Raw genomic sequence first — 12,606 nt, forward strand, 5'->3', positions numbered from 1 at the left:
GAGGCATCTAGGTTTGGTTTCTCCAAGGGGTAAACAATGCATTGGTGGGTTGAGCTCTCTTGGGATTGAAGAGGAAAAGTGTTCTAGAGAAAAACATTCTTTGTATCTGAAAGCTATTTTATCGCAGTCCAGTGGTTGGCTCTGACATATTTTATTGTGCCTTAATAAAATATGTCTAGTAAGATCCTTGAAGATATCCATTTAGACACAAATTTGTGCACCAACGATCTTAATGGTGCCCATGCACAAATACAGGACATCTAAACCCCCCAAAACCAGAGCCAGAGACAAATCATGCTCCTATTTCAAACCATCATAATATTCAAACCCTATTTTACTTGCATGTTGTGTGGGAAGGAATGAAGTGGAGCTAAGATCGAGAATCAATCGTGAAAATGTTATGACTTGTTGCCCTTACGGGAACCTGAGATACATCTTGTACAAATTTATTCATACTGAGCACAGTAACATACTGAGAGAGCCAATGTGGTTAGGCAACATCAAGGAGAGGCAAAGTTTCAAGAAAGTGCCAAGGAAATAATAACTTGATCTATATAATTAGATACCAATATATTTTTACTATATGAATTTCTTTATATATACAAATCAATATTATATTTTAAAGGAAGCAAACCAATACTAAGAGAACTATTTTTTAGGATGCTTTCTCCATTATTTTTCCTAAATTTTGATGTTTGTCCAACAAGAAATTTTATTTTTGAAAAAACTCTATGATATCTAAGAATTAGAAAATAAATATTAAAATTAAAAAGATTATATATTAGATCTTAAGAAGATTGCCTTGAGATATACAATTATGTACAATCTTGTGTCATGACAACTTTGTATGTATGTATATCTTGAATCAATATTTGTTTATTTATTAATTTATTAAATACAAGGTGACCAAAAGGATTAAAAAGTCACATAAGGGAGTTTGCATAAAATCTTTCTAATGAAGGACTTTCTATGAAAGTTTATTAATCCATTTTTATGGTTTTCATGTAACTTCATTTGAACCTCTTTGACCTTATTGAACTACATTAGTACATGGCACTCGAAAGAACTTTTGCTTCAAGAATTGATTTTATTAAACATTTAAGCATTGGCTAAACTATTTATTGGGCACAAATAATGACTCATATTATTTGTAGCTTTAATGTAAATTGCATATAAATGTCATGTGTCTTAGATATATGATTTTTATTATTTGATTCATTTATGTCTATCATTCATAACAATGGCATCACATGTTCTAAAAATATTATGATAAGAGGAATTGAAAAATATAGTATTTCTAAAAGCCTATTATGGAGGAGGCAATGCTAGAAGATTATCTCATACATTCACATAAATTATATTAAATCTATGAGACCTTATATTTTTGAATATGGAAGACACCAAATAATTTCCTTGTATAACTTTTGTAAGTAGTTTGATAGACAATGGAAGCAAAAAAAGCATGAATAATAACAATTCAACTATAATTTCATTTAAATCATCATCAGTTGAATTTTTTTGAGTGTGTATTTGGAAGCTACTCATTAGTCATCATGAAAATTGTTTACAAAGTGCTTACTCATGGGAATCTTTAATCGATCAAGTTCAAGAATTTCCATTGCTCATCTCTCATTGATTCATCATCAAGTTTAAAGGAATTTTCCCTTGTTACCTAAGTGATAAATCAATAGATGATTAAAGTCTTCCATACAAAAAATATATAATTGACTCTAAAGGCAGTCATACTCATCCCAAATTGTTAAAAATGTTAAAAACATAATAGCTAATACTATTATATAATTTTCTGAAATTATTTGTACAACTACTTTTGATTTTTTATCATCTTATTACTTGAATTCTAGAAATTAAAATTCACTGCTGCTAACTTCTTTTGTGATACAGAATTTTTACAGTTGATCATTGTAATTTTCCTTTTATAATTTACATTTTTTTAAAACTAAAAATATATAACAATATTATACCCACACAATCATGTGAGAAAAATCATAATCACACATATAATATAAACAGAACATCTAGATCAAATAAATAATACCAATTTTTTAAGATTACTGGTGCTGCAATAATCATGAAAGTGAAGTACCTAAGCAAAATAACTGGGATTCAAAATGCAATCAGTATCTTCACCATATTGAAAACTTACAAACAACTTGACATTCAATGAAAGCACTTTCGATGGTCATGCTAGAAACCTGAGAATTTATAAGAATACCTGGAATGAAAAGCAATAACAATCTGAATGCAGGGTCAGTAATTCGCGCATCAGGGAAACAAATGAAGCAGGTTGTTCTAGGGAAGAACAGGGTCAGAAACATCAAATGCTAAGAAACATCAAATGCTAAGAAACTAAAAATCTCTTCATTTCAAACCTGTTTTGAGACATTAACAATGGCATTTTCATAAACAGTCTGCAGAGTAGCGGATTCAGGGTGCCCTCGTATGATCTGGGCAATAAACTTGGCCTTTGGCAATCTCAAAACGCTAAGAAGTCGTGTAGGATTTGTCTTCTCTCCTCCATTCAGTACTCTCATATTTTGACAAACTAAAAACCTGGGCCTTATTACCTTATCCAAACTAATTGTAAACATGATCGGATGCTTTACCAGAAAGTCTACAGAGAGTTCCATGTGGTTGAGCATAAAGTCCATCTTTTTGTTGATGTTTTCCTCAGACAATTCAAGGACTTTAGGGAAAGCCCTAACTACTTGCAGGACTTCTTCAGGTGAGAGGCTGAATCGCTGGAGATTGTGAATCCTAGCCTCTAACACTTCAATGCGGCACAACGCCACTGCGCTCACAACGTGTTTGTACAGTTTTCTTTCCTTGGGAATGTCAATCCTGCGAATGAGATCAAGTTGCCCAGGCGAGAGAGAAGTGCGCATCATAACCCAGGGATTTATCAAAAAAAACATGGCGAGCTCTGTTCCATGGAATCCAAAATCATCCCAAAAGGCAACCGAGGTTTTCAAGGTTTCCTGCAAGCTCCTGTTGTAAATATGGCGGCTATTCCTAATTACTCTGATCAGCAAATCCTGGGTGGGGAAAATAGTCTTGAGATGCTCAAGGTTGGAGCGAAGGAACTCCAGCTTAGCCGTCAAGATCCGCGGCAACCAGGTTGCAATTTTGGTTAGGTTTTCGTCCCCCATGCCGAAATCTTTTAGGAGTTGAAGCTTTGGCTCCAGCAGTCTGTCCGCACTTATCAGCAAAAGCGAGGGCTGAGATCTGATCATGCTTGCGATTTGATGTTCACTGCAGCCGGATCTGTTGAGTACGGACACGACCTCTTCAACATTAACCAGGGTTTTGAGTCGCCCAAGTGAGGGCATCTTTTTTACCATTTTTGCAGCGTCGGCTGAAGAGATGTTAAATCTGGCGGTAACGAAGTGCAAAAAGAGATTTTGTGAAGCGGCATTACTGCTGTCTGCGAGAATTGAGAAATTAGAGCGAAAATGGTTTAGGGTCTTGAAAAACAAGGTGCGCCGCACAGGTAAGAAGAATAGTTTGATGCCCATGACGCGGACGCAACAGACAGAGCGAGCTAGGGTTTCCTAACTAGCTGCAAAGACCGAATTAAGGATTTACCATCGTAGGTCCATTGTTAGGTCATCTTGAGTGAACAAGGGGCACTAGCCTCAAAGTTCCTATCTTTAATGTGGTGGAATTTTGGGGTAAGATTTGAGCGAAATTGTACATTTAATTGTAAAATGAGTGCTATTGTATTATAGTTTTCAAATGTTAACATTAAATTAAATAAATTAAAATTTTCTAAATGGTATATTGGTTATGAAGAATAAGATCAACTAAGACATAATTCAAGTGTAGAAGCCATTAAAAAAGTGACTAACGTTGTCTAGAGTTTTTATAAATTCTTATGAAAGAATTCTTTAAAGAATGCAATTGTTAGTCCTTGCCGTAAGGTAGGAGACTAAAGTTTTAGATAGCCATCAAATTATTAGTTCATCTCTTCAAAATTGTGCACTGTCAATAATACTATCCAAAACTATAGCACTAGAGGAATTTCATAATTATTTTGATGTCATATATCTAAATTGCATTTTTCCTATTTGTTGTTGCTAATTTCTCTGGTAGTCTTTTCTTTTTTCCGTATAAATATCATGAATTTTTTTACATCATTTCATGTGACATTTTGTGAAGGGCTAAGTAGGTGGAAGTTTTTCCCATTTGCATTATTGTGTTCCCCGATAATTGTGTGGTCCATTTTCTTATTGAATGGAATTTTGCAATTTTAAAAATCAAATTGATGGTACTTTTTTATAATTTTGTGCTTCCAGAACTATATTTAGAAAAATAAGCATGAGTGTGGCGTTTTGCATGAATTAGGTGTGTCAATTAAGGGAGGATTGTATGGCATCATGCATGGTTGTGCATGTGCAATAGATTGAAAAATGGTGAAATAATATCGTCCATATTTTTCAATTGATCTTCTACTTTTTTGCTTTCAACTAGAAGAAAACAAGCAATGAATGTATAGAAGGAGAGGAAAATGGGATCTAACAAACTCAGGATTCAATAGGTGATCAATTCTTTTACATTTTCTACAATTAATTTGTATTTTGTTCAGATTCTTGGTCAACTTTCCATTTTCTTTGAATTATTTTTCTGTACTTTGTTTTCTTTTATGATTTGAAAAATTGAAGTGGTGAAACAATGGGAAGGAGCTCTAGCAGTGCTCATACCTAGAGATAGTCAAACCAAATTCATTGCTTCTTTGCGATACTAAATATAATTCAAATAAAAGATTTCATTTCATATTTATTTCTCTACATTATTAAAAAAAAGTCCAAATATACTGTATGAAGCCAGATATAATCAATTTGTAATTGTAGAAGATAAATGATTTATTGGATTTTGTTGTTTCTAGAATCACCATAATAGAATGATAGAAAAATTACCTTGTTCTGAATCAATTACAAATCATTAACTCAATTAAATCTTTGATTGTATTGCCCTTAGGAAAGACTCCATGCAAGGGATTCATCTTAATGGGGTTCAATGTCTATGGAAAAGGAACCAACTTTCAATTAAAATGACACATTTGAGAGAGTAATCACCCACCTTTAAAGATAATTTATATCTAAATATATACAGCTTGGTGTGTATTGAGGAACAATTTGGCTTTCAATTAATCCATAAATACTTGATGTAAGCCACTCTGCCTCCCTTCCCTACTTCTTGTTCACTTTGCCTTAATGTAAATTGCTTGATAGAATAGTAGAATTGTTTCAACGAATCCTATATTGCACACCCGCACTATGTGGGTTCTATCTTCATTATATTTACTAGATGTTAAAGATTAGTCATTGTCTATATGATGCTTCGTGTATGTGATGAAAAAACAACAATTTGGTGCATTTAGACCATTTGGAATGTCTTTCATCTAGACAAAGTAAAATAGGAGTTTATTTAGTAATGCTCTAATTGTTGTATGTGTAGCTGATCATGGATGCCATACCTTAACATGGATCCATAAAAGAGAGTTGGGAAGTTCCATCTCCTCTGAATAGGTTTTCTTATAGGTTTTGAAAGAAAGGATTATAACTACTTTAAGAATTACATTTGGAGAAATGATGTACCTGAGTATTTTATTTCTTTGTGATGATGAAAAATGGAATATACATGTGCTTCATGGTCTTCAAAAGTATATTGTTGTTTTTTAACCAGCTACTGCATCTCATACATACATCATCGGAAAGAATATTTCAATTCTGGTTTGAGGAAACCAAAAATAGAGATTGCACTTTATCAATAATCAATTGTTGAGCAAGAATTTATAACACTGCTATTACCTCTGAACACATCCCATTTCTTAGGTGCTATTGTCACAATTGCTCTTACCTCTAGTCACATCACATTTCTTAGGTGTTTTTGTCACAATCGCCTACCAAAAAGTTGAAGTATATGAATTAGATAAAATTGAAGGCATTGCGCAGAAAGAGAAGGAGACAAGCTTAAGGGGAGTTGGTAAAACCAAGTCTTCTAATAACAAATAATTTGGAAAGGTCCAGCTATTTCGTTAAGAAAATTTATCAAACATTCAAAAATAATAATATAGTGTGTGCCTTGCCTCTATACCAGTAACCACAAATGATTTTGGTAATAACAATGGCGATGCAAATATTACACCAGATCCAATTAAACATTTTCCTCAAGAATACATATAACAAACTAACTTGTGAAGTTCTTATTCATTGTTCGCTAAGTAGCAGTTACAATAAATCATAGGCATAAACCAATATTCTTATTGGAATCTTCTTGGTAGCTAATTTCTCAACTAAAAACCTAGATGACCATTCCATAAATCTATAGTGAGATATAACCAATTGCGTGGTTGCATCAATAGAGATTTTAATTTTTCTTATCATATTTTATAACATATTTAACACAAGAAATAACCAATCAATTTTTTTTTTTTAAACAAAATTTACAAGTTTCAAATACAAGATAATTTTCAATTTCTACATTAAAAATAAAAACTTTATAATTATATTTTTAGTGAAATGTAGTAACTATTGGCTTTAAGAGAATAATTCATTTAACAAACACATGATTTAACAAGCCTCAATACATTGTAACACTCACTCTTGCATAACTATTTTAGTCTAAATTCTTTGATAACTATGCATCTTGTTTACATAAGAATTCAGAACAAGGAGGTAATACACAATGAAAGCAAAGCTCTATGTGATAAAATACAATTTTAAGATAGATTTGCAAGATCCAAAAAGGTTGGTAGAGTAGTGGAGAACTAATAAACATGACTTCCTTAGAATGTTGTGATAGTCATTTAACCAAAAAGGCATAATTTATTATAAGATAAATGTTATTTTCATGCTTTATGTTCATTAGAAAAGAATAGGAACAAAACTAGATTGTCAAACTTCTAATGTACAAGATATGTATATAGTTTATATAATTTTTTTCTAATGTAATAGTGATTACAAATCAATAGAATCATTTTTATTTTATTTATTTTGTGTTTTGAATCTAGAAGAGTTGTCATTCAAAATATTAATACAGGTCATTTATATGAATAAAATCCAATTAGTTTGGAATAGAAAATAAAACTATCTACCAATGATAAACAAAGAGTATAGTTCAAAATGTAATATGAAGTTTTTATGTTTTCAAAATATACGAGTTTATTTAAAGAGTAAAAATTGTATAATGATCAAGCTTAAACTATATATATATATATATATATATATATATATATATATATATATATATATATATATATATATATATATGTATGTATGTACATATATGTACATACATGTATGTACATATATGTACATATAGATATATGTATATGTACATATACATGTATATATACATGTATATGTACATATACATGTATATATACATGTATATATACATATATATATATACATGTATATATGTATATATATATACATATATACATATATATATATATATATATATATATATATATATATATATATATATATATACATATGTACATAAATATCTATCTATATATATATACATATGTACATATATACATATGTACATATATATCTATATATATATACATATGTACATATATATCTATATATATATATATATACATATGTACATATATATATAGATATATATATACATATGTATATATATATATAGATATATATATACATATGTATATATAGATATATATGTACATATGTATATGTACATATATATCTATATATACATATGTATATATATATCTATATATATATATACATATGTATATATATATCTATATATATATGTACATATGTATATCTATATATATATACATATATATATATGTATACATATGTATATATACATATATACATATATATATATATGTATATATACACATATGTATATATACATATATTTATATATATACATATGTATATATATACATATATATACATATGTGTATATATACATATATATACATATGTGTATATATACATACATATATATATATATATATATATATATATATATATGTATGTATATGTATATATATACATATATATATATATGTGTGTGTGTGTGTATATACACATATGTATATATATGTATATATGTATATATATATATATATATAGAGAGAGAGAGAGAGAGAGTTATATTTTAGATTTTTTCTTTTAATATATAGTTCAAAATGTAATATGAAGTTTTTATGTTTTCAAAATATACGAGTTTATATAGAGAGAGTAAAAATTGCAAAATGATCAAGCTTAAATGAGAGAGAGAGAGAGAGGATTTTTTCTTTTAATATATAGTCAAATCTCTTGTCCATAGTTTTATTTGTGACTGTTATTATTTAGTATGGGAAAGGATAAAACATAATTTTTTATTCATTGGCATGGAGGAGATTCAACAATAATTTTCATTTATTTCTCGTCCATTATATTGATTCCAATGTATTTTGGTTACAAAAAATCAGAAAAATAAAAAGGATTTAAAATTCGATAAAATTTATAGAAGGTTGTCCACTCCTCCAACTTATCAATTTATATCCTGTAGAATTATACTTCACATTGATATCGGTAAAAAAATTATTGAGTATTCCCTAATTTACCCCAATTTTAGCCTTTAGTTGTTCATGGGGCTATTTCTCAACACTATTGGGAACTCTAAACTAGTCTATCCTATATTATAATTTGTGATGAGATACCCAATCAAAAACATCATTGAACCCATTACTCCAAACAAATTTTTTTTTACAAAACTTGAATAAACTTCATCTACACATTATTTCCCCTTCTTCTACACTTACTTCATATTCCCCTACTATAGGTAGGGACTCGAGCTGCTCATGCAATCCTTGTTAATTAATATTTTTAATTAAGTATGTCAAAAATTACAATATTTAACACAAATATTTTGCAAATAGAAATTGAAAATATTCAATGTGACATTTCTATTTTTAGTAAAATAAAATAATAATAATTTTTTAAAAATAATAGAATGAAATAGTTTAAATTTTCTATCAAAACATTAGATAATTAATTTTTTAATACTATTATAAGAATGCTTTTTACTATTTACTTTCAAATAAAAAATTACTATTTAATTGAAATAAATTTATTAACTATAAAATTTAAAATATATTTAACAAATTAATTTCAATATATTTAAACATTATTATTTATTATCAGTTTAATATAATATGATACAAAATATAATTATATAAAAAATTAAATATTATTATTTATAAAAAAAATAGCACCTCATTTATTAAAAATAATTTATATTTGTAAAAAATGCATAATTTAAATATATTATACTTTATTAATTAATTTTTTAACACCCACCCAAATTTGAAATTTGAGTTGCGTACTTGTTCTATGATAAGATGACCATAGCAAGTGAATGAATGAATGATTTCTAATAATGTCCATGAGACCAAAGTAGTCTAAGGGACCAAAGATCAACTACACTAGGTAATTTATGAATTCCTTTCCATTTCTAATCTTTTGGTATGTATCTTAACAAATTGCAAGTCTCCAACCTAATCAATTCTAGTGTAGGAGCACCTAGGATAGGTCATTAGGAAATAATAAGTGTCTTGATAAGACTTAGGAGGAATAAAGAGGTCCTTGGTATAGGGGTCCTCATGTAAGTGTAGTACCAATTTAGTGCATGATGGGCAACTAGATGTAATGTTGTATTTGTTATCAATTAGAAGCAAAAGTGCAAATAGTTGATTTAGAGGGCTAAATAAGAATATAAGGGTAGTTAAGCATGTAAATGGTCTAAACATGGCATAAATACCTTCCATTATTTATTTGGAGTCACAATGTCTAGACTCAACAAGTCTAAGGTGAAAAATGCAAAAATTGCACATTGACAATTTTGCAAAAATTGTAAATTTTCTTGTAAAAGTTGCAAATGTGGCTAGAATTCACAAGGTGGTTACCAAAAAGAAAAATTTGGTTCAGTTAGTTGGGAAATGATTTTTTAAAGCCCTCCAAGTTACTATTGTGGAGTTGGAATTTTTGGAGTTGTATGGATGCATACAACAGACAGGGAAATCAATGACTGTTTGAATGAAAGATTGGGATTTTGATTGACATGAGATTGAACCAATTCTTTTGCATTAGAATCTATTTTTTGATTTTTTTTTACTTGTTTCTTTTTTTGGTTATAATTTCTTACCAATCAGTTTGTATTCACAATAAATGTTTTAGCAAACTGCCTGTTTGTTGGCCAATACTAGGGCAAACATGGCAAAATGGTATCTATCAGCATTCCCCATGGTTGAAAGTCTACAAAACCTTGAGAAATTATATTAGAAATATTTTATATTATGTAGGGGGAAGTATGGACAAGGAGTGAAGGGCCAAGCCATTTCCTTGGAAGTCCTAGGTGAGATAGAGTTGTACTCGGCTAGAAAGTGAGCCGAGGAAACTAGACTTCTTGCAAGGGAAAAGCATTTTGTATAGAATGTGTATTATGGAAGGATAAAGAAGTGAATAAAGACTCTATAGATGAAAGGAGATGTATAGAAGATCCCTAGAGAAGGAGAAAGAGTATATTTTCTACTGATTGGTCTAGTTTGCTAATAATCCCTAACAAACCCTCAAAAATAGGGTTAGGGCACGTGATAGATTTTGGGAACCTAAGACCTCAATAATTTTGAAGGATTTTGAAAAGGGTATCTCAATATGAAGTCTTTTTGGGACCTTCTTAATTTAATATTTGCACAAATCTAAATTTAGTCCACTAGGAGGGCTAATTGGGGGCTATTAGGCCTAATAGGAGTTTCTCATTAGTTTTAAGAGATTGTATAGCAAGCTTATGTATGGATTGTGAAAGATGGATGGAAAGGAGTCCAAGACACCCTAGGAAGAGCCTCCCACCCTTAAAAGATTAGAAAAGACATTAAGGAGGCCTAAAAGGGAATTTCAAGCAAATAAGCAAGCCTGTATGGTAAGTTAGTCTAAGGGGAAGTTGTTTCTAATTGATTAGGGATTAACCTTGTGTAAGTAGGGGATATCAAGGAGTTCATATCAACTATCTACACTATTCTAGGCTATTCCTATCAAATTGGTATTAGATCAATTTGATTTTGCAAGAAAGAAGTGCATGCTTGACTGTGAAGGGGAATCCTCCATAGGATCCACCATGGTGACAAAAGCAAAGTTGGCTAAGAAGGTTCAAGAGTAGGTTGAGGAAAAATTAGAGTTGAAGCCTAAGATAAAAACCTTGGATACAACACTTGAGAGAGCAACTCTCAAGATAAAAGTAGTGACTAATAAGGTCAACCATCATGAGGAACGTAACAAGTAGAAGAAGCAGGTGTTTGATGAAGAGGAGGCACCCACACCTAGTCCTAGAAAAGATGAAGAACAATTTATTAGAGCAATAAAGGCATTGAATCATAAAGCATTGGAAGGAGTGCCACTTTTTAGTGGAAATTTGGATACAAACCATGTCCTAGAATGGTTGGAAGGCATGGAGAACAACTTTGAGAGTGAAAATGTGACAAAAGCCAAAATGTGAAAGTAGCAAAGGCAAGGATGAGAGAAGCAGCTCTCACATGGTGGAAGTTCAGTCAAGATGAAAGAGAGAAAGAGGGAAAGAAACCCTATGCAAATTTGTCATGTCCCCTTTTCAAATAATTAAAAATAATAATCTTTGCTAAGGCGGGCGGGCTCAAAAAGAGACTGCCAAACCTGTGGAGAAGGAGACCCAAGGATGGGAGTTTGTAGGTTTCTAGGAAGGCTAAGGATAAGAGTTTAAAGCCATTCCTTGTGCAAGCTCATGCAAAGTTTTCCCTTGTGCTGAACAGTGCAAATTTGTGGGTTTTCAGGTGTGTTTTTTGTAAGAGTTTAGTGTTTCTGGTTGAGTATTTCATATTAATTTGGGTTGCTACTATATTTTAGACATTTAGATGTTAAAATAGAGCTGAAAATATGTATTGGGTCATGGTTATAATTCTGTGATAGATTATTAGTGTTTTTGTGGTGTTTCCAAGCTATTTTGTGTTATTTTCGGGAGCCCGATGAGCATTGTTTTTGTCCTCCATTTGGGAGCTATTGTGTAAACTCTATATAGATCTAAGAATGTCATTTTGTAGGCCATTATGCTAGTGAAATTTCTATAAAAATGTCCACTTTCAAATTTATTAATAATATGTGAAGCTGTGAAGTTTTTGGCACTATTTCAGGCATACCTGATTTGGGTTTTATTGAGAAATTGGTGGATCTTTGAAATATTGGATGTTTGATTTTAAAAATATGATTAGAGGCTTTAAATATCATATAAAATCAGAAAGGGGACATTTCAGTGGTATCAGAGTTATGATCTTGCCAGCCTAAGGGTTTGTAGAAGTTTGCATGCAACTAAGTGAAAGAGAAGAGATATTCGCAACAAGAAAAGAATAAAGAAATTTTGATCAAACTTCCAGTTAAAAGTAAAAGTAAAAAATCCAAGGAAGGAAAAAGTATGGCTAACCCAGATGAGATGGCAAATAAATTCTTCCAAGACATCCAGAATACTCAGAAGCAAACAGTGGATAGTTTGGCAGAAACTAGAGAGGCTTTGCGAATATTGACA

The 12,606-nt window shown here is 30.4% G+C and overlaps 1 protein-coding gene across 1 annotated transcript; it reads right to left on the minus strand.

The window, feature by feature from the left end:
• Nucleotides 1–2,203: 2,203 nt before the first annotated feature.
• On the minus strand, nt 2,204–3,652 carry LOC149566122 (transcription termination factor MTERF8, chloroplastic-like). The gene has a single exon (XM_089819553.1). It carries the CDS (start codon nt 3,531–3,533, stop codon nt 2,385–2,387), a length of 1,149 nt encoding a protein of 382 aa, XP_089675679.1. The 5' UTR covers nt 3,534–3,652; the 3' UTR covers nt 2,204–2,384.
• Nucleotides 3,653–12,606: the final 8,954 nt, after the last annotated feature.

This window comes from Cupressus sempervirens, chromosome 3 (genome assembly GCF_028749045.1).
Source record: "Cupressus sempervirens isolate cs-2001-9-10 chromosome 3, ASM2874904v1, whole genome shotgun sequence".
Taxonomy (NCBI): domain Eukaryota; kingdom Viridiplantae; phylum Streptophyta; class Pinopsida; order Cupressales; family Cupressaceae; genus Cupressus; species Cupressus sempervirens.